Below are 21,919 nucleotides of genomic sequence, written 5' to 3' on the forward strand. Positions count from 1 at the left end.
AAGACTCCAGAAACCACCTTGGCTGGGAAAAGGGGATCCCCACGGCCGGCTGAGGACCTGGCTCTGCACAGCAGGTACCACAGGTGAGGAACTCAGCAACAGGAGACAGACCTTTCCTCTTGGACTACTTTATTTGGTACAACTCAAAACGCAACAACTGCTTGAGCTTCCCAGAGCTTCCCTCCCTGAGCGAGCCACAGATCCTGTGGAGAGAGGAGCGAGCTTGGCCCACTCGGCTTTGTCCCCCAGACGTAGAGAAATCCTCTCTCATCCACGACCACATGTCTCGCCAGCCCCAGATGCTTCCTCCAGCCCTCACCCTACGAGGCAGCTTCACCTCTTCGAAAAAAACCCACAATGAAACAAATAGGATCAAAAATGAAGCTGAAAAAGAAAGAAAAAACAAAACAAAAACATACTAAAGACAACAGTGAAGAGTGAATCCAGGCAAGGGCACGGCCTCAGCCGAGTGCTACCGGTCAGTCACCCAAGAGCGACCAGCAAAGCCCAGTTCTGGGTCAGCAGCCGAGTCCGTAGGATTCGTGAATCCAAGCAGGCAATGATGGGGTGCCTGCCCAACCCCCCCCCCCCCCCCCCAATCCCCAGCAAGGTGGCTCCCCTTCGGAGACTCCTTCCCCCATGTCCCCTCGGGCAAGGGCCACCACTGCAGGTGTTCGGTGCAGCTGGGCAGGGGTTCCCCGAGCTGCAGGTGGGGAAGACTCCCTTGCTCTAGGTGGAGGAAGCTGGAATCCTGCTAATGGATCCGGGTCAGCTCCTCCACGATCTTTATCAGGTCGTCTACGGTGGCCTCCCTCTTCATGCCGCTGCCATCGTCAATCTGCAAGGAAAAAAAAAAAAAAAAAAAAATGGTATCAGAGCATGGAGCAGGAGGTGCTGAAAAACGCTCCCAGATCATCGGCTCAGAGAAAGGCATGAACCAAGGGTTCCCTGCAGCCTGGGTTCCTGAGCAGGGTCACCCTGCTGCTAATTTGGAAGGGCCTAAAAGCTCCCATCACTTGTCTCACCTGCAAGTTTGCCACCACCTCTTGCATCTTGGGCCTGCTGATGTCCAGGAAGCTTTCAATCAGGTCGCCGTCAATGAATCCTGTCGCCGGTTCGGTCTTCCGTTCGGTGTGAAACGATCTCCAGGTGCCGCCAGTCAAGGAGCCAAATCCACACGTGGTAACACCAGTCCCAGACTGGGGACGCAGGCAGTGGCCACCCCAGGCTCGCAAGGCTGGGTCAGGAGGGATCACCGAATTTGTGTTGTGTTTTTAGGGCTACCACAAAGCCAGATTCATCCTCAAACCCTGCAAAATAGCCTCCCCTCTTTACCACAGGCACCTTCTCCGCAAGCACAAAGACCTGGACACCTGGCAAAAAACGCTCCCACCCGTGTCGCAACAGAGATAAAACCCCCAACAGCCCATCCCCCGCCTGGCTAGGACCAAATTCACAAGCCAGCCCCTAGCATTGACCGGCCCAGGCTCCTGCAAAAGGATATAAGGAGTGTTCAATCTTGCCCACGCTCTTGATGACTTTATTCAGCCTGTTCTGCATGTCCAGGAGGAGGTTGTACCAGCTCTCCGACAGCGAGGTCACCAGTCCTGCAAAAGGCAAAACGGAGATGAAGGTTCAGGGCTCACCCCAGGGCATCCCAGCAGCTCCCAGCAGGCAGGGAGTGGCAGGCTGCTGGGACTGGAATTGTTCTGGAAGTTGGTGCCCGAGAGAGCTGGGATAAAAGAGGAGTTTCAAAGAAAGCCAGAGCACTTTCTTCTCCTGGAAGCAATCCAGAGAGAAAAGCAGATTTCTGAGGGGAGTACGGCACAGAGCGTCACTTGACAGAGACAGGAGGAAAGCCCAGCAGCAGGGAAGTGGACTGGTCACCCTCCAGCTCAGGCTGGGGGACCCGACCCTTACCGATCATGCCGTTGACTGTGCCGAAGAGAACCGAGCCCTGTGTCGGCGTGGATGTCTCGCCCAGGTTCTGCATGACCAGAGATCCATGACAGAAGACGTTGACAAACTCTCCCAAGTGGGACAACCCCACCTCCTGCAAGTGCTGGCGCTCCTCATCGGTCGTGGCCGCGCTAAAATCCAAAGCGCCTTGCTCAGTCAGTGCTGGGCTGACAGGAAAGCTTCGCCCTGCTCCTCCCAGCTTCCCTGCCACACATCGCCACGTCCCCCTCGCAGCCAGCTCACCTGTCCTTCTGGCACACAAACAAATTGAAAGCGTTCTCTGCTCCCAAGAAGTTGTCGTCGTCCAGGATCTCTACGGCACTCATCCAGTTTGGATTGAAATCCCGGGCAATCTGGAAGGGGATGAGAGGAGACACAGTGTGCCCAGATGGCCTGTCCTGTGACCCAGCATTTTCACTCCAGCTGACACCAACGTTGATGAGCGAGGTGGGATCCAGCCTGTCCCTCTCTGCTAGAGGAAGCAGCTGACCACAAAAGGCACCAAGTGCCTTTTGGAGGTGGCCCTGGCCCGAGTGGCACTCAGACAATGCCTAACGCAGAGCGGCTTGTGCCAAAGCTGTGCCTAGAGCCACTCGTCACAATTTAAGTGCACAGCCTGTCTCAGTGCCTGGCTCTCCCTGCGCCCCCCCAAGCTACGCCACATTTGCTGCCAGAGATGCGGCGACAGTCGTGCTAAGCCGATCCAACTGTGCAACAGTCCAGATGGCAGCTCCCCACCCCTGGCAGGCAGCAAACTGGCACCCAAAGCCTGCTCGTCTCAAGGCTGATGATTCATTGCCCAGTTTCTTGGAAACCCGGGGATCTGTCCCTCCAGAAACAAGGATCCATCTAAAAGCACGTCCAGGGGACGCTGCTCTCGTCGCACAGCCCTATATCCTCATCTTCAAAGGGCTGGCAAGGTGGAGTGAGCCAGGCTCCTCCTTTTATCACCTTAAACACCATTTCCCCTGCCCAGAACCTACTGGAAGAGGCTCCACGGGTTCCTAGCACGCCTTCAACCAAGACTATTCAACACTGATACCTCCTCGAAGTTTCCTTCCATGGGCTTGTAGGCAAGGAGGAGGACAGAGCGCATCAGATCTCCCACGAGGATGAAGTCCCCCTTAGTCTTCAGGTAGAGGGCCATGATGTTGTTGTAATGGTTGCACTCTGTGCGCAGCTCCTTCTCGGCTGTCCACTCGTACAGGCGCACCTGAAGGGAGGGACACAGCTCTGAGCCAGCGTGGACACCCACGCCAGCCAGGACACGCTCCTCAATGGAAATTAGGGGACCTGGCTGACATCCACCCAGCTGGAGCAGCTTCCAGCTCCGAAACACGTTCCTAGAACAAGTCAGGGTCTTGCAAGAGCCCTACCGTGCTGTTGATGCTGGCTAACAGCTTCCCATTGAACTCCACCATGGAATACACAGCCCCCTTGACTTCCTTCTCAGCCAGGCTCTGCAGCTTCCCTGGAATAAACCCACGCACCGCTCAGTTATTTGCTTTGCACTCCCACGGGTGGCAAGCCCAGGGGATTCACACAAGCTGCTCTGAACATTGCTCCCTCTAGAAACTCTCTCAGAGGATCTGTGCGTGAGTAATGCAGGAGCGACACGACAGCAAGGGCAGACACACAGAAAGCAAAACCCAGCATCCAGGTCTGGTGAGGGATTCTTGGACTTCTCTAGATGAGGGGACAGGGGACAGGCTGTGATAGGCTGCAGCAGAGTAAGAGCAGCTACAGAGCCTGTGTGTGGGCAGCTGGCAGCAGGCCCCTCGGGGAAGAACTGTCTGCTACTGGGATGAGAGCTCTCTTGGGCCTGAGCAGCTCACCTCTATCTCCCTCAAGCAGCTGGACTAGGCCACGTAAGAAGACCTTGCTCTTACCATCGGAGTAGTGGAAGACAACAATGCGGCCTTGTTTGGGCTCTGCCTCCTCAGGATATACCATGGCAGTGCCCACGATGAAGTAGGTGTTTGGGTCCTTGCCAAGCTTGCAGGAGACCAGGCTGAGGGCGTATTCATTTTGCAGAAACTGGTGAGCATGAAGCACTGTGGAAAAAAAAAGGGAAAAGGAGAAACAACTGGTTGGCCCGCGGGTGCTGGCAGGCAGCACCTCCACGTGTGGGCAGAGCAGCTTGCCTAGGAGCAGCTGAAAACTTAAGACATGTCCTAAGTAGCTGCCTGGAGATCCCTTTTCTTATTCCCCATCTTGTGCCATCAAAACCCACAATGATTTAAACCCACGCCCTGCGGCTGACAATCCTCCAGGAAAAATGCTTTGACTGAAGGAAATGTGCAAAGATCACAGATCTGCACAAGTCTGCGAGGATTGCCAGTGCCAGCCACGCGCTGAAGGGCTTGTCCTGGAGGAGAAAACTGGACTAGGGTATGGCCAACCTTTGGGACTGGTACCTTCAAAGGTGTGCTGGTCTATGATGAGCAGGTTGTGCACCTCCACCTCCTCTCCGAAGGACGTCTCGTGTGGTGCGGTGCTGCTGGAGAACAGCTTGCTGGTGCTCACGCTGCTGGACAAGGCCTAGGACACAGGAAGATCTGTCACATCATTGTGCTGCTCGGGAGGTTCTCACGCTGCTCCACGCAGGCTGAGGCAACCGGGGAGCAGAAGAATGAATGGGAGAGAAGGTGAAGCAAGGACCTCCCTGGGCCTGAGGGAAGGGACACACTCCCTGCACCAGCAGGGACGTGCGACAGGCACTGCAGAGGTAGCACTGCTGAGCAACAGCACTAATAGGAGAGTTTACACGGTGTTGTAGCTTCCACCAGAGCCACTGGTGGCTTGTGCCCGCATCTCTGGGAGAAGGAAACCACTGGAGACCAAACAGAAGCCTGTACAGGAGGCTGAAAGAGCAGCTTCCAAAACCAAAGGTGAGGAGACAGCACAGTGAGCACACCAAGAGCCTCTGTCACCCACCACCTCCTTCCAGGCTGTCACTCAGAGCTTTGGAAGAGAAGATTGCGAAGGAAAAAATCTGCATTTGGCCTGAGGAACTGTGATAGCCACAGCCCAGAGCTCAGGGATGATCTAGCAGCCCTCACCTGGGTGCTGGCGCTGGGTCTGAGGGCAGTGGTGCCCCCACTGGCATCCTGCACCTCGATACGACTCGAGAGCACGCCGAAACACTGTGATACCTCTTGGTAGCAGATCTTCCTGCCGGACAAAGAGAGCTGCATGAGCAGGAGAGCCAGGACAGGCCACTCCAAAGCGAGCACGGAGGCTCTGGGGACAAGAGACAGAGCTGTTCACTTGCCCAGGCTGCTCTCAGCACGAGCCTCCAATTCAGGGCTGCATGCTGATTTGGACCCGCAGCAGGAATGCTGATTGTGGAGTCTTCCCCCAGCCTTGTGCCGTGCAGGAGAGCACAGGCTCCCTCCCCCTGCTCGGCTCACCTGGGCGATTCATAAAGGGGAACCGTGCGGATGTGCAGCTTCTGGATCTCATCAATGGTGCCGATTGTCAGGGTGCTGTTATTGGCCAACGCCAAGCTGTACGGAGAGAAAAACAAAAAAAAAAAAAAAGGAAAAAAAACACATGAGCAATGGCACTTGTAAGGTGGGTGGCACGGCAAGAACCTCCCTCTCCTCTACACCCTTCAAAAGTGCTGATCCCAGGATCCCGTTTGCTGATGCCACTGCAGAATCCCAACCTCTCCCAGACTGTGTCACAGCAGGCAAGGTGCAGGCTCACCTGTCGGGATACCCATCTGAATTGAGGGGACACATGTAGTTCACCTCCTTCAGGTTGACGTTGGAGAAGACCAGCTTGTGGTTACTGCTGTAGATGACGGTGGGGCGGTCGGAGCAGGCAAACACGTTGGTGGTGGACAGAGAGCGGAAAGTTCTCAGGACGGTGGGCTGGGTCCCAAGGGTCACCTTCTTTCGGTCACTCAGCAAGCCTGCAAAAAAAAGGAGCTGGGAGCTGCCACAACGGAGCTCGCAAGAGCAGGAATACAGAGCACAATGCAGCTGCAACACCTTGGGAAGAAAAAAGTGTGGGTAAATGCATCCTGCTGTCAGCCCAGGGTAAAGGAATGGGTGTAAGCATTGATCTCCTTTCTCCAGAATCCGCTGGAGAAATCCACCAACTCCCAGTGCCCAGAACCAGTCCCACCTGAGCGTGACCCCATCACAAGAACGCAAGAAAAAAAAGAGAGATCTCTCCGGGGGATGAGAGAAAACACATCAAGCAAGTAAGAAGGCAGGATTCCAGCCACCCTCTCCAGCAGCACGCTCAGTGCTAGGGCCTGCAGTCACCTGTCTCGAGGCTGAGCCCAAAGTAGAAGAGAGCTCCATCCCCCAGGGCACACAGAAGGTAATGGCTGCTCTCAAAGGTCGTCATCAGGATGGAACGCGGGATAATTTCTGCAGGGAGCAGAAGAAGAGAAGGCTGATGTCACTCACGACTCAGCCAGGTCAGTGACTGCCGCCACCACACAGCAGCCCCAGGGGAGCCCTACCTCCTCCCAGCATCTCTTTGTGCAGCAGCTCAAACGAAGGCAGCTTTAGGATGCGGGCAGAGATGTCAGTCCAGAGCCCGATTGCACACAGCGGGGACATGCCGTTAGTGTCTCCCAAAGGGGTGATGTCCAAGCAAGCAACTTCATGCTCCATTTCTGTGCAGCTGGCAGGGAAGAGGAAGAAGAGGTGTCAGTCTTGAGCCTAAAGACAGACAGCAGAAGCTGAGAGTCCTCAGGCCAGGATGAGACGTGCACCCACCTGATCTGCCTGAGCTCCTGGGGTCGGATCTCCAGGTAGTACAGGGCTCGTCCCACAGCCACCACTACCTGGTTACTGTTACAGGAAGCCACGCTGATGTTCTTTCCATTGGGCTCTTTCCACTCGCTCACCAGGGCTTTGGGCTCCTGACTAACCAGCCTCACAGAAGCAGAGGTGATCTGGGGAAGAGAGAACACCTCTGCTCAGAGCCAGAACACCACCTCCCTTCTGACACTGGCCCAGGGAAGTACTGCAAACCCTGCCCCTGGTATGCAACACAGATCCAGGTTAGCCCTAAAATCAGTAAGAGCTCTGTGAGAGACATATCTGCATTTCCCTAGAACTGGCATCACCTGGATCAACTGCTGATGTGCCACATTGCCGCAGAAGAAAGTCTGCTGATCATCCACAAACCCCGTGAGCTCTGTCTCTTCTACTTCCTCTCCATTTAACATAAGCACCCTGAAGGGGAAAGGCAGCTCCTGTTAAATCATGCTCCAACATGTGGCTGAGAGCCTGGCTCAGTGTTAACCCCACCTTACCTGGTCTGGCCAACAAAGGACAGCACCAACGTATTGTCCGTTTCACGATGAGAGTCCGACCTCAGAGGCCACAAACCTGCAACAAAGAGAGTCCACATTTGCTCACAGTGAACGTTCCCAAAAGCTGGTGGGTGGCAAACCCCCTGCCCCACACCCCAAGCTCAGGCTGTGCCCACGATGTGGCCCCAGCGGGCCCCTCTGAGGCTGCAGGCTGTATCTGACAGCACTGAACAGCTCGCACACCTTTAATCCCTGGCAAGTCGATGCTGGCGTGCTCATGGATCCCGATGCCGTTCCGGATGATCCGCAGTGAACCCTCTTTGAATGCACCCGAGCATGTGACCAGCTGGAAGAAAAGCAGATGATATTTACCAACTGTTGGTGGAAAGCTTCCCCACTCCCTCCCTGTAGCGACAGGTTCAGGGGAAGATGGGGTACCCATCTTCACTTCTCAGAGGACGTTTTTTGGCAGCTGATCCTTCCCCACTGCACAAAGGCAACCCCTTCCTTGTGAACAGGGGTGTCCAAGAATTATCCTCCCCACTCACACCTCTCTTCAGCGTGACCTCAGTACCATCCCTGCACCTGGGTAAGACTTTGAGATCTCCCAACAAATGGTTTGTAGTCTTTTCCTTCCTTGGACAACCAACTCATTCACCTGGCTGGCCCAGACATCCCCAGCACTGAGAAAAGAAAAGGAGAATCAACACTACCTGCCCTTGGCCTTGTCTTTCCAGGTCTACCACACACATGTCGACGATGGGACCGAGGTTGGTGAAGGTCTCCATAGCCACTACATAGGAGCCCTGCTCATTGCTGTCCACGTTGAGCTACGGATAAACACAATCATCAGCTTTCAACAAGCAAGACCGAGCAACTGGAAAGGGTGTAGGGCAGGAAAGAAAAAGCAAAAATTTATCCACACACACCTCTCGAGGCCACGATGAAAATAAAGATGTACAAAATCGTGTCTGAACACCCAACTAAGCCAGAAGACAGCCGACACGTACCTTCACAAGCTGGGAATCCCCGAGCCGAGAACCGACAAACACAACTCCGTTATCCAGGTAGGTCAAGCACTCTGCAATGGACGTCTGGGAAGTGAGAAGATGTGGATGAACCACCACTAGCATGAAACGGACCCTACCACACCCCACAAGCACCACATGGGAGCTGCAGCCCAACAGGAAGACCCAGGGCACACGAGGGGATTTTAATCCCTTTACAAAACCCAGAGTCCAAACTTCTCCCAGAGACAGCACAGAAGCACCAGGCAAAAACCTGGGAAGACTGTGTAAACTTTCAAGCGCCCAGACAGGGAATTAATTTTTCAGCAACCAACAGTTCAGAGCTGTGACAATGGTGAAACATCCCGGGCTCCAAGAGACACCGCTCCTGCCGCTGTCCTCGGCAGAGGATTTCCAGTCTGTGAAACCTCCCAGCCCCGCGGTGAGAAGCGACAGGGATCACACAATCGGCGTGGCTGAGTCCTACCTCGCCAAGCAGTTCCACGCGCAGGTCCTTCAAGGTGACAGTGCCGTCCATCTGTTCCTCTTTCTCCAGGAGCAGCATGAAGAGGCGTCCTTCCATGTCCCCCAGCAAGTAACGGGACCCGTTGGGATCCACGCGGTTGTGGCACACAATCGTACTTTGCTGAACGCAAAGGAGGGGGTAAAAACCCATTGAGAAATGGCCCCAAATGGGCATCCAGAAAAGACCAGCTCTGTACATGCCAGAAGGGAACAACCGCCACAGAGTCCTGCTCCTCCTGCATGGAGAGGGCTGGCTTCGCCCTTCAATAAACCGTAATAGCAAACACAACCAGAATCTGTGGTCAAATGGGCTCACTTTGGGTCACTAGGAGCCACCTCGTGTTCCTAAATTAAACACGTCCCTAGGTTTTGCACAGCACAGGAAAGATGCCAAAAGAAAGCCTGTTTTCCTAAGGCTGGGCCTTCCACAGATGCAGGGATACTACTTGGGACTGGCAGAGCTCCAAACCTGCTGCAACTCCTGCCCAAGCTCTGCAGATGTTTTCCTCTGTGTGGTAGATGTCGCCTGGCCTCCTGTCAACAAGTTTGGGTTTGGTTTAAGAATCCTCATCTTGCAGATCTTTATTGGATTCCAACATCCCGCTGGCCTTGAGCACAGACGTGCCTGCAGGTCAAGACCTGGATCTGTATGTCAGCAGAGCACAGGTGACTCGCTCTGCCTGCTCCAACATAACACCCTCCACCACAGAGCTCCAGTGGTCTGAGTGCCTGTAGGCATTCAGGCAACAGTATCAGTATTTCTTTACCCAGTATTTATAGCTCTTTTCTAGCCCGTCATTGTTTCCAGCTTAAAAGGACCTTTTGATCATAGCTCAAGCCCTCTGTCAGACCCGAGTGGCACCTCAGCCATGCCATCTGTGCTTCCTGCACCGTTTAAAAGTGGGAACCAGCCTGTCCCTCTGACAAAAACCACAAGCTCAACTCTTCTCATGAACTCTGCAAGTCTTTTTTTCCTTTGAAAAAGTGCCCCAATCATATACTGGTGAACTCAAGCCTCCAAGGGGCTCATTCTTATCTTTTGCTGCCTGAAATGGAACCAGGCTCTGGCCCGGACCCATGCCCAAACCTCACACTACCTCTTAATTAATCTCTTTCTCGGGGGCCCAAACAAGATTTCAGCTTTACTGTACCACTTCCAAGCACTCCACAGAGAGCAGAGCTGCCTGCCGCAGTGCAAACACACGCCACCACTAGTACGAGGATGACATACGACCCTCAGTCCCCAGAAACAGACCAGGCATCATACAAAACGTCCACACTTGCCAAACCTCTGAGAGTAAAGTGGCCCTACAACTGGAGACAAGAGCAGTTTCAATTCCTGACTACAAGTAGCCCAACACCCCCCAGCACTCAGATGCCTGGGAACAGAGGAGTTACACGGGATGCGTTTCTAGATCTCAGCAGTCACTCACCTTGATGATAGGTGGAGCTATAGCTAGGTATTTATCTCCGTTGTGATAGGTGATAGACTCCTGCCCAATGATGATCGCGCCTCCAAAAGGCTCTGGCACTGCACAGGGGAGAAGATAAATGTCTTATTAGAGAACCTGTGCGGTATAACCAAGGCATTCAGCCTTGAGGAAGAAATGGGAGGGAAGATCTTTTACCTGCGATGACCATGGAGGCTTCAGCTTCTACGTTCTCCTGTTTCCAAGGACCTTTGTTAAACTCCTTCTCGCGCAGGGACACCTCGTACGTCTTGACGTGGCGACCCTGAGGGTCCTGAAAGAGAAGCCACAAGTGACGCTGTACACTGATGACAGCCTCACGTGCACAGCAACACAGAAATGAGAGGCAGAGCTGACCGGCACCCTGCGAAGCCGGGAGACCCCCACCTCATCTCCTGCAAGAGCAGGATCACCAGCGACCTGCTGTGGCTTCCCACCCTGCCCACCTCCCCGCCAGTCTCCCTCAAACCTCACCCATGCCTGAACGTGCATGCACTGGTGTTCTCCCTAACTTCACCCAGGCAGAGAACCACCTTCAACAAAATCCCTGTGCCAAAAGAGACTGAAAACTATTTTTGCATTTTATATATATATATTTTTTTTTTTATACAAGTGATTTTTCTGGGACTCCTATCTGACACACAGCGCTCTACAAATCTGGACACGAGCGGCACTGCACGGTATCGCCACCACCTCCAGCTCCAGCCAAGAGTTCAGGAATTCAGCCCCGCTGCAGCGGCGCAGGTGCCAGAGCAGCTGAGCTCCCATCTCGACGCTCCTCGGGCCTTTCAGCCTTGTTTCCTGGGGAAACATAATCTGCTTGCTGAATAATCCCCCCAGCAACTGCTATTCCAGCTAATTCCAAGCCCTGCGGGGCAATTTCAACCAAACCTGATGCACACAGGGGTCTCCAAGGCAGCAAGTCCACACAGGCTTTACTGAAATAAGCATTGGGTGGAGAAAAGGCCCCCAAATCAGCACCCCGTTACAGGAAAGGCGGTCTGTGCTAACAAGCGCTTGGGAACCCGGATGGGGAAAAGATGTATGAGCACCCAAAGCACACAGAGGACTCTGAACACAACTCATAGCCCAATTTCACGTCTCAAAAAGCTAAGAGGAGGCTCTAAATCACAGGGAGCCGGGTTTCCTTTGTCACGTTGTTCACAGAAATACTTGAAAAGAGCCGTGCGTCTTTTTATTTACTATGCCTCATCGCTTTCCAGATCTAAGTGTTTTTTTTCCTCCCTGTAGCTGTCAGCTCTGGAAACAAATGCTGGCAGGAAAGGTGGGCACCTCCTGGCTCACCCCTCACAGCCTCTGCTGCTTGACAAATGTCCTTACCGACGGCGCTCCAGATCCCGAAGCCCTGGTGAGAGCCAGCACTGAGGGAAGCAAAGAGCAGTGCTGGCTGCCAGAGAAAGGGAAGCCAGGAAGAGAAATAGCTCTGTGGGGAGGAAAAAGCTGAAGTGGGGCTGTTAAAATGGCAGAGGAATCATTAATGAAACTTCTGACATTTCTAGACCTTTTTACTCCACACCACAGCAGCTCTCAAGTGGGTTGGTTTGGTTTGTTTTTTATTTTTTTATTTTTTATTTTTATTAACTTCCCCTTTTTGTGATATCTTCCTCTGGTTTCAGAACGACACAAAAATTATCTCAGAAACGGCTAATCTTTTCAGTCCAAATCCTGTGATAATGATTAATAAATTGAAAAGGAATCAAAGCAACAACTTGGAAACGTTCCCCTCTCCACACACACGCAAGTCAGACACCCAGGGACCAAAACAAAGCCAGAGTTTTATGTAAGGCCTAATGAGTCAGACAGAACTTATATCTTGCTCCTGCTGCAAGGATAAAATTTGTATTATAAGTGTTAGACATGGAGCAAGCTATTAATTTACTTTTTATTCATACTGTACATGTTTATAACAAAAGAACCATTAATAGATTTGCTCTGATTTAATCCGTAAAGATGTCAGATTTCCAGATAAGATCTTTTTTACTTGCTGACTACATGGAGTGAACAAGCTCCTCCTTTACAAAACTCAAGCACCCAGTGGAAACTGGTGCACTCCTATCCAGATCCTGACACCGAGCTTAAAAATTTGTCCAAATTGCCATCCCTCTCTGCCTCAGTTTCCCCAGCACTCAACAGCAACGGGACTGATCAAACCCACAGGTACACTCAGCACTTTCCAGAGCAGCACACCGCCACTGCTAGGCTTCCTAGCTTTGGGGAAGTGACCCAGGCAGCGAGTCAAAACCAGAAACACACAATAAATCAGTCACCTTTATTGCTTAATTCTAGAGCAAAGACTGGCCACAAGCTTCCCTTCCAACACCAGCTTTCAAAGTCAGCGTGGCTGCGTGGGATAAAACAAAATGGGCCCCACGTACACTCCCCAGTCACACAGAAACAAGACAGCCATGTGTGGTGAAAGCGTGCACAGCACAGCCCTCCAGATCAGGCTCCACTCTGTCATACAAGGGATCACGACTCTCTTCTCCCCAAAACAGAAGAGCAGCAATGATTTTGTTAAAAAACAAACAAACAAACAAAAAAATCAAACAGTGCTTGTTCCTACACATTAGCTGAAAATCCTTTACTTTTTCAGACAATCAAACCCCTCCCTGTTTTCTTCCCTTTCTGTGCACGCTGTTAAATCATCACACGAGTGTCTGTGAGGTGGGCAGGATGCGACAGCTGGTGACACTTCCCAGCCAGGCCCAAGAGAGCACGCTGGCACTTCTTCAGGTGACAAGGGAGAGCACCAGCCACCCGCAGGGCAGGGGAAGAGCACTATCCTGACGCAGGGGAATCTGGGCTGCTCTCCCAACCCTTAGGTATGTGGTGACAAAGTGATTTTTGCCCCCTCATGTCTTTATTCGGTAACCATTGCGGGGGTTCAACAGCTCCCACCCCTCTTGAAAACAGTAATAGTGACTTTTGAAACTGATAGGGAAAAATCAAGTCACTGCTGCCACGTGGTTTGTAGTGGCAAACTCATATAACGAGAGCTATGAACTATGCTGAAGCGGAACTAAATTCACACCAGAGCCTGTGCTGCCATCTCAGGAACTTTCAGCTAGACCCAGGTTTGCCCTGGCCTGGACAAAGCAAAGATAATCCCTTGCCCAGTCAGCACAGCAAAGGCTCTTTGGTTCAACAATAAATGTTTAGAGAAGGGCCTACAAACACTGCCTCTGGGACAGAGGACCCAGACGATAGGAGAGGTCACAGCCCCTCTTTACAGCCCTGGAGTGGCCTCCCAAATACCAAAAAAGACATATTGCCTTTTTTTTTTTTTTGAGGGGAAATCTCAATCAAATCTAATCCACCTGCTCAGTACTTGCTGGAAAGCCCCATGCTCTCCTCCCAAGTGCTTCAAAAGGAAACAAGTCCCATCTAAAGCATCAGCTGCCCAGCTCTGCTGTGGGAGAGAGTGGCTTCCTCTCTCCCAGAAACAGAAAAAAGTGGCACAGAGGAACACGGACTTTCCTCAGCAACATAACGAGCCTGCAGGAGCCAGAACTGTCCTTCGCTCTGTCCAAAGCGCCGCTTTCCGTTGGCTCCAGGGCGCTGCTGCTGCTCTGAGCCCTTTGGAAGACTCTGAGAGACTCTGGCTGGTGCACCAGCACGCTCCAGCATCCTCCGCCTGAGTCACCAATCGAGAACAAGGTACCTGGTAGACGAAGCAGATGGTCGGAGCCTGACAGCCGTAGAGAAACTTCACATCGATGACTTGGAGCTCTTCCAGGCGGATGTTAAAAGCCTTTAACTCCTTGTTCTCCCGGTCCAGGGGAATGACCTTGAAGAGGCCGTCATAGAGCCGCAGGCCGATCATCCGGCACTCTGGGTCAATGATGCCAATTATGCCAGTCTCCGAGGGACGGCCAATACGATCCTGAGTGAAAGATCCGCAGTGAGGGGAAAGGAAAAGAGCAATTAGTGCCAGAAAGACACCCCTGCCTCTGTGTGACTTGAGAATAGGAGGTACAAGAGTTCCCACCCTTAGCTGAGGAAGGTCTCCTTGCAGGCTTTAAAACACCACCTACTCAGGCATCCCCTGCTGAAAGCAGCAAGTCCTTGGCACCAGAGAGCCTGAGCTTGGCACAGCTCCCACAGCACACTCTTTCTCTCTCTTGGGAACCAGGAGCTGTCCCCGCAACCGTTTTTCTGATCCCAACCCCGTACTGCATAACCTCGGAGAAGCCACATCGCCACCCCATGCCTCTGCTTTCTATCGCTGATGGAGACCAAAACAATCACCCTCCAGAAATCCAGCGCTGTTATCAGCCTTCACAGACCCCTTGGTGTTACTCAGTGGGGGCTGATATCAGCATCTCCACAGGTCACGAGGCAAAATAACGTGGCATGGGAAGATTAAGCACTTTTCCCCCAGCACACTAACATGTTACTGACAGGACGTGCCCACCTACATCTCCTGCCCGTAACCCCCTGCTCAGCTCCACCAGCAGTGAGTCAGTGGAAGCTCAGTGCCTGGAAACAGATGGAAGATATTTTGTCTTGACAGCTGATGGAAATCATTTGGCTAATTAGTAACAAAAAGCCAAAGAAACATGTGGATTTCTGACCGGCTCAGAAGGCGTGATTTTAATCCACATAAAACCAGAACAATGGAGAATATCTACAATTATTAACAAGGTTGTGGGGCCAGGATGGTAAGAGTAGCTCCAGCAGTCATCCTTCTGGTACACAGTGTGTAGAGACTGGCCATGAAATACCGGGGGAGTCATTTTCCAGTGAGAATTCCACCTTATATTAAGCTTTGAGTACCAATTCTCTTCACAGTAGGAGTATTTCAAATTAACCTTATCATTCTACAAACTAACCCAAGAACACAACTGTAGCCACATCCTCAGTCCCTGAGCCCGAGGCTGACTCGCTGCAGGAAAAACCCTCTGGAAATACCAGTGGCAGCAGGCAAACCAGATCAGAGGTGATAGTAGGCAAAAAAATCATAACTAAAGAGGCAGAAAGCCCTCAGCTAGCCTCACTCTTGTTACTGAGTAAAACCAGCCCTAAGGAAGGGAATTTGCCCCTTTTAAGTGTTGCAGCTTCACTCACCTGCACGTTGCCGTGAGCACGGGTTATAATATCAATGCTGTCCCCATTCTGCTTGTACTCGAGGATGCAGGCATTATACTTGGCCGTCAGGATGAACAACAAATCCTTGCTCTCCCCCTGCCAAAGCAGAGCGGTGCCATGCCTTCAGAAGGGTGTCAGAGCCAGCGGCCCCCGGAGTGCCCACCCCTGCCCTCCCCCCTCCCAGAGCTGGAAGACAGCCCTCCCCTCCCCGCAGAGCACCCACCTTGGGACGAAAAAGCTCCATGACAGCGGTCTTGCCATACATCCCCACCTCCTTGACGGGCCGCAGCCCCTCTGCTGTAACCACATAGATTTCCAAGCGGGTGTTTTTGGCGATCAGCAGGTTTAAATCCTCTGCTGAGGTGAAGTGGCCTGGATAAAAGGAGAGGACAAATCACTGAGCAACCTGCAGGAGTCAGCCCCTCAGCCTCGGGCTGAGCACCGGCCTCCCTGTAGCACCCCGAAACCCCACAACACACAGCCCCCTCAGCAACCGCCTTCCCCGAGATCTGACTTTCTTGTCTTTCCCCAGAGAACCTCATGTCCTGGGGCCCTTTCTCCCGAACCCCCTCTCCAGAGGACACTGCAACACCCCAAAACACTTCCCAGGAAGGCAAAATGCAGCTGCCCACCCCACCCCCCCCAGCCCTCTGCTGTTGGTTACCCCCACCCCAAGCTCTCAGAAACCTCAAGCCTGGCCCACATCCCCCAGAGAAACCCCACCCCCAGCTCCCCACGCCAACCCCCCCGAACCTCAACGCACCCCCAGTGCCCCAACCCCGCCCCCCACCCCAGCTCCCTTAATGTCCCACAACACCCGAACAACCCTCAAGCCCTCCTCCCTCTGCCTACCCCCGGTGCCCCCCCCCCCCCAACACACTTACAAACCTCTGGGCACCCCCTCAGCACTACCGCAGCCCCCCTCCCGCACCTCAGCACCCCTCAAAACATTCACAGCCCCCCCCCCCCACATCTCGGCGGATCCCCCTGAGTCCCCCTACAGTGCCTCAGAACAGCCCCCCCAAAACCTCAGCATCCCTCTAGCCCCAGCGATTCCCACCCCCGCCTCAGGCACCTGCATGACCCCACCGGTATCCCAGACACACCCCCCCCCACCACCCCCGCTCCGGCCCCGCACAGGCCCCGGCGCCGCGACCGTTAGGCCGGGGGAGTCCCGGCACCGTCTCCCCGGCGGTACCGGTGACGCAGCCGTTCACGGCCGTTGGCTTCTGCGCCGTCACGACGTAGTTGTAGGACATGGCGGCGGCAAAGCGAAGCACAACGGAGTAAACCGGATCGGCACCGAAGCGGGGCCTGGCGCGGCCTCTACGCCGCGGCCGCCACCGCCTTTTCCGCCCGCCGCCGGCCACACGTCAGCGGAAGGGGCCGCGCGGGGCCGCTCTAGGCCGCTCGGAGGACCCCGCGGAGCAGACGAGACGGCAGGTAGGGCATGGGGATGCTCCGGCGGGTCCCTGGCACTTTTTTGGGGGGAATCTCAATTTGGGGGTCCCCTGGTTCCCCCACAACCCGGGGAATCCCCGCTGGGGAGGGGATGCTCCCACCGTGGTTCCGCCCCGTATCCCAGGAGGGGGGGAGGTTCCCGCTTTAGGGGGTGCAGCCCCCCTTTTGCCCCTTCCACTGCATCCCGGGACGTGGGGTGCCCCCCCCGCCTTGATCCCCCCGCACACCCCGAGAAGGGGTTCCCAGCTGGGGAGAGAAGCGCATCCACCCAGGTCCTGTGCTGAGAAGAGCTCCCTGATGGTGGGGTGTATACACCCTGGTCCCCCCACATCCCAAAAGCGGGTCCCTGGGTGAGGGCGGGTTCACCCGCCCTGGTCCCCCTCTGCCCTCGGGACAGTGCTCCCCCTTCCCCACTGCCCCAGGAGGGGGGAGTCGCTGTTTGGGGGGGGCGATGCTCCCATGCTGGTCCTCCCCCACCCCAGATTGGGGTCCCTGTTTGGCGACGACACTGAACCCAGCACCCCGCTCTGATCACCCCAAATCTCACCCCGTCCCCCTCCTGCCACCCCCCACCCCCCCGGGACCCCTGGGTGGGACAGGGGGCCCGTCCCCGCCGGGGCTGGACCTTGCCCTCCCTCAGCCCCTGCCACCTCCCAACAGAATTTGGACTCAGAGCGAAAGGCTGCGCGGGATCCTCCGCCATCCCCACCGCGCCCGCATGGAGGTGAGCCTCCCGGGGAAGCGGCAGGGAATGGTGGGGAACCCCCCCCCTCCCTGCTCCCCCACCCCTTCGAGCTGCAGGGGTGCCCACCCCCATGCCCCCGCCACCCCTCTCTGTACTACCAGGTCGCCAAGAAGCTGGTGAACTCGGCGGCAGGCTGCGCCGAGGACGCGCTGGCGGGGCTGGTGGCCTGCAACCCCGGTCTCCGGCTTCTGCAGGGACACCGGGTGGTCCTGCGTGCTGATTTAGTGGCCATTCGGGGCCGGGTGGCTTTGCTTTCCGGAGGGGGCTCCGGCCACGAGCCTGCCCATGCAGGTAACCACCCCCACCCCCCCCCATATCACCACCATGGGCCGGCTGCCCCCCAAAATGGCCCTGAACACCCCATCTTGCTCTGTAGGGTACATCGGGAAGGGTATGCTGACCGGTGTGGTGGCCGGTGCCGTCTTCACCTCTCCAGCTGTGGGCAGCATCCTGGCAGCCATCCGGGCGGTGACACAAGCTGGCGCAGGTCAGGGTGGCAGGGTGGGGTGTGGGGGGGGACACAAGTGGCTTTACCCCACCTCTCCGCCTCCCCTTACACAGCTGGGACCCTCCTGATCGTGAAGAATTACACCGGGGACCGGCTCAACTTCGGGCTGGCGCTGGAGCGAGCGCGGGCGGAAGGGGCCGACGTGCGGATGGTGGTGGTGGGGGATGACTGCGCCTTCACAGCCCTGAAAAAAGCCGGGCGCCGCGGGCTGTGCGGCACTGTCCTCGTACACAAGGTCTGTAAGGGGCTGCTGGTGCCCAGGGCCCCACTGCATCCCTTTGGGGGGGGGGGGGACGGGGGATTTTTAGGGGTGGGGGACAGGGCCCCAGAGTTCTCACCCGCTGCTGCCCTTCACAGGTGGCGGGGGCTCTGGCTGAGGCAGGGGCGAGCTTGGATGAGATTGTTGAGAAGGTGTCAGCAGCTGCCAAAGCCATGGGTATATGTGTGGGGCCCCTTTGCTGTCCTGTGGGGACCCCCTGGGGTGGCGGGGGGACGACACGAGGCTCCTGAGGGGGATTGTGTGCCTTGTCCCCTGCCCATTCCCAACCCCGGGGCAAAGCAGAGCCCCCCCCCACCTCCCCTTCCCCACACAGGTACCCTGGGGCTCAGCCTGTCCCCCTGCAGCGTTCCGGGCTCCAAGCCCACTTTCCAGCTGGCTGACGATGAGATGGAGCTGGGCCTGGGTGAGGAGCTGCCCCTGCTGTGTCCTCCCCCAGGCCCCCCCGTACCCTGCGGTGGGGGCTGCGTGCCCCCCATCCCCGCCGTGGGGCAGGCATCGCCCGCTGCGGGGGCTGCTCGCAGCCTGTTGTGACGCCGCCCCATCTCCGTAGGGATCCACGGCGAGGCAGGTGTGCGCAGGATGAAGGTGAGTGGGACCCTGGTTTGTGTGTGTGTGTGTCCCTCCTCCCTGCTGCTTCCTGGGACCCCCGCTCTGCCCTCATGGCCCCCCCCATCCACCCCCCACCCTCCAGGTGCTGCCGGCGGATGAGGCAGTGGAGACGATGCTGGCGCACATGACAGACCCCTCCAACGCCTCCCGCCTCCCCCTGAGCCCAGGTGAGCCCCCCCTGACTCTGTAGCCCCCCCAGGCCCCCTGGGCAGGGCTCTCATTCTGCCCCCTACCCCGCAGGAGCTTCTGTGGTGCTGGTGGTGAACAACCTGGGTGGATTGTCCTGTTTGGAGCTGAGCATTGTGGCCGGCGCAGCCGTGCGCTCCCTGGGTGAGTGTAGGGGGGGCGGGTCTTGGGTCACCAAGCTCCAGCCCTTTGGTTTTTGGGGACCCCTCCTGCAATGCGCCCCCCCCCCCCCCATCATTCACGGACCGGCCATGCCTGCAGAGAGCCGAGGGATCCACATCGCCCGGGCTTTGGTGGGCTCCTTCATGACAGCGCTGGAGATGGCCGGGGTCTCCCTCACCCTCATGCTGGTGGACGAGGAGCTGGTGGGGTTAATCGGTGAGCATCCGCCAGTGGGGATGCAGCAGAGGGTGGGGTTGTAGGGGATGGGGAGGGGTCCCCCCAGGTGCTGGGTGAGGGGACAGCAGAGACACAAAGTCAGTGGGGGGTGACCCCGAAAGCTCCCGGAGCCAGCCAGACGCGCTGGCGAGGGTCCAGCGGAATCTTGCTGAGTCAGCGCTCGCCTCTCTGTCACCTCCCGGCGATTCCAGATGCCGAGACGACGGCGGTGGCTTGGCCCAACCTGGCCACCGCACCTGCGACGAGCCAAAGACAAGAGGTACCAGCCCCAAAAGAGGGACCGGGGACTGCGCAGCATGAGGCCAGCACAGGTATGGGCAGCCCAAGTGTCATGTGTGTGTCACGTCCCCCCCCAGGAGGTGTCACCTCCCTGTGCCTCAGTTTCCCTGTGTCCCCCAGGGATGGGCAGGGGTGACATCTCCTTCCCGCAGGGCCTGGCGCGGCACGGGTGCAGCTGGTCCTGGAGCGGGTGTGCAGCACCCTGCTCGACATGCAGGATAAGCTCAACGAGCTGGACCGGGAGGCAGGGGACGGGGACTGCGGCCACACGCATGCTCGGGCTGCCCGAGGTGGGTGACAGTGGTGGTGGGACACGCACACACACACACACACACACACGATCAGCTGGGGACTTGTGGGGAGAGGGTACCCCAGGTGTCACCTCCCAGGAGTGGGGTCTTCCCTGGGACATCCCTTCTCAGGGAGTGGGAAACCCCAAACTGTTCTCTCCAGTTGGGGAGCGGGATAGGTCCCTGAGCTGCCCCTTCCTGGGGGACAAGGGTGTCCCCCCACCCAAGCTGCCCCTTCCTGGGGGACAGTGTCCACCCCCTCACCAGCTGTCCCTTCTTGGGGGACAGGGGTGTTCCCCCCCCAGCCATCCTTTTTTAGGGGACAGGGTCTCCACACACTGGGAGCCACAACCCCAAAATGTCTCTGTGTCCAGTGACAGCTGCCCCAAGGCATTGCAGGGGGGGTGGGGGGTGTGTGCACATCCCTGCTTGTCCCCAAAAAGGGCAGGGATCCCCCAGGTGACAAGGGTCCCCAAGGCCCCATGGGTCACCCCACCAGCCCCTCCCCGTGGGGCCAAGGGGAGCATCCCAGCCCATTTTCCCCGCAGCCATCCAGGAGTGGGTGCGCGCGGGGCCCCCACCGGCAGCCCCAGCCCAGCTCCTCTCAGCCCTGGCCGACCTGCTGCTGGAGAAGATGGGGGGCTCCTCCGGCGTGGTGAGTGCGGGGTGAGAGGAAATGGGGGGGCTGAGGGATGCAGGTCTTGGGTTTGTCACCCCCGCCACCACCTCTGCAGCGGGGCGATGACAAGACCCGTGTCCCGGCAGCTCTACGGGCTGTTCCTGACGGCGGCCGCCCGGCCCCTGCTCAACCGCAGCGATCTCCCGGCGTGGGCTGACGCCGTGGACGCCGGCATCGAAGCCATGCAGCGGTGAGTGCCGCCGGGCTCCGGGACGACCCCCCCCAAAATCCCTCCACAGCATCCTGCCAACCCCCACCCCCCACCCCCTCCCCTGCATCCTACACAGGTACGGAGGAGCTGCGCCAGGGGACAGGACGATGGTGAGTGCTGGCATCCCAGCAGGGACCACGGGGCAAAGCCACCTTGCTGCCCGCTAGCCACCGGGGTTGCCAGCCTGGCCGCAGCTCTCAACCCTGCCTTTTCCTCCCCCCCCCTCCATCCTCCTCCTTTCTCGCAGCTGGACTCGCTGTGCGCCGCAGCGCGGGCTCTGCACGCCCTGCGCAGCCCCGGCGCAGCCGTGCTGCCGGTGCTGGCCGCCGCCGTGGAGGTATGGGCCAAGAGGGGAACCCGGCAAGGCAAAACCCAGAGCCGGTAGCCCAAAGCCAGGCTGGTAGATTCTAAGAAGGATGTGGGCGGGGGGGTTGCTGACACCCTGTTTTGACCCCGGCAGAGCGCCGAAGCCGCGGCGGAAGCCACCAGGAATATGGAGGCTGCGGCGGGCAGAGCCAGCTACATCGGCTCAGCCCGGCTGCTGCAGCCCGACCCCGGGGCAGTGGCCGTGGCCACCGTGCTGCGGGCCGTGCTGGACGGGCTACGGAGCTGAGGGGTGGGTGCCCCTCGGTCACCCCCTCGCCTCCCTGCAGCTCCAGCAGTAACGGGGGGACGTTGGCACCACGTCCCACGTCCCCCCAATAAAGTTTTGTGATCTCCCCTGCCCTGCTAAGCTGGCTCAGAGCATCCATTCCCAAAAAGGGGTGGGGGGTTGGGGGGGTTGCACCCCATTTCTCTGGGATGTGTCCCCATGTGAAGGGGGAGAGGAGCAGGGATCCAGCAGGTCCTGGCTTCCAGCATGAGCATGACTGCTGGGGAGGAAGGAAGCTGGGCCAGGCACAAGCCTTCCCCATGGGGTTTG

The 21,919-nt window shown here is 56.9% G+C and overlaps 2 protein-coding genes across 2 annotated transcripts; one reads left to right on the plus strand and one right to left on the minus strand.

Annotated features, from left to right (window-relative positions):
• Window positions 1-112: 112 nt before the first annotated feature.
• DDB1 (damage specific DNA binding protein 1) lies at window positions 113-16,715 on the minus strand. The gene is made up of 27 exons (XM_042785388.1): window positions 16,549-16,715; window positions 15,574-15,722; window positions 15,330-15,446; window positions 13,924-14,145; window positions 10,401-10,515; window positions 10,206-10,303; window positions 8,735-8,893; window positions 8,251-8,334; window positions 7,954-8,070; window positions 7,484-7,586; window positions 7,241-7,316; window positions 7,052-7,160; window positions 6,699-6,877; window positions 6,440-6,603; window positions 6,237-6,344; window positions 5,671-5,878; window positions 5,373-5,468; window positions 5,022-5,133; window positions 4,377-4,500; window positions 3,849-4,013; window positions 3,336-3,430; window positions 3,002-3,172; window positions 2,203-2,312; window positions 1,921-2,090; window positions 1,505-1,607; window positions 1,026-1,149; window positions 113-838 (listed from the first exon to the last, which is right to left on the minus strand). The coding sequence occupies exons 1-27, from the start codon at window positions 16,607-16,609 to the stop codon at window positions 755-757; spliced, it is 3,423 nt and encodes a 1,140-aa protein (XP_042641322.1). The 5' UTR covers window positions 16,610-16,715; the 3' UTR covers window positions 113-754.
• On the plus strand, window positions 16,712-21,730 carry TKFC (triokinase and FMN cyclase). Its single transcript, XM_042785425.1, has 18 exons — window positions 16,712-16,793; window positions 17,472-17,535; window positions 17,658-17,847; window positions 17,933-18,043; window positions 18,118-18,299; window positions 18,422-18,500; window positions 18,658-18,747; window positions 18,895-18,929; window positions 19,036-19,120; window positions 19,194-19,283; window positions 19,401-19,517; window positions 19,730-19,849; window positions 19,970-20,107; window positions 20,656-20,762; window positions 20,873-20,976; window positions 21,074-21,107; window positions 21,245-21,334; window positions 21,458-21,730. The coding sequence occupies exons 2-18, from the start codon at window positions 17,530-17,532 to the stop codon at window positions 21,608-21,610; spliced, it is 1,731 nt and encodes a 576-aa protein (XP_042641359.1). The 5' UTR covers window positions 16,712-16,793; window positions 17,472-17,529; the 3' UTR covers window positions 21,611-21,730.
• The last annotated feature ends 189 nt before the right edge of the window (window positions 21,731-21,919 follow it).

The sequence above is a fragment of the Tyto alba genome, unplaced genomic scaffold (genome assembly GCF_018691265.1).
Source record: "Tyto alba isolate M040663 unplaced genomic scaffold, T.alba_DEE_v4.0 Super-Scaffold_8, whole genome shotgun sequence".
Lineage (NCBI taxonomy): Eukaryota > Metazoa > Chordata > Aves > Strigiformes > Tytonidae > Tyto > Tyto alba.

Excerpts from the sequence above, each read along its gene's own strand:
- DDB1 (XM_042785388.1), bottom strand. The coding sequence starts at position 16,609 with ATGTCCTACAACTACGTCGTGACGGCGCAGAAGCCAACGGCCGTGAAC. Across the intron at positions 7,317-7,483 it reads CGACTTGCCAGGGATTAAAG|GTTTGTGGCCTCTGAGGTCG; the intron begins GTGTGCGAGCTG and ends TCTTTGTTGCAG. Across the intron at positions 6,878-7,051 it reads CACATCAGCAGTTGATCCAG|ATCACCTCTGCTTCTGTGAG; the intron begins GTGATGCCAGTT and ends TCTCTTCCCCAG.
- TKFC (XM_042785425.1), top strand. Across the intron at positions 19,284-19,400 it reads CGCAGCCGTGCGCTCCCTGG|AGAGCCGAGGGATCCACATC; the intron begins GTGAGTGTAGGG and ends CCATGCCTGCAG. Across the intron at positions 20,977-21,073 it reads GGCATCGAAGCCATGCAGCG|GTACGGAGGAGCTGCGCCAG; the intron begins GTGAGTGCCGCC and ends CATCCTACACAG.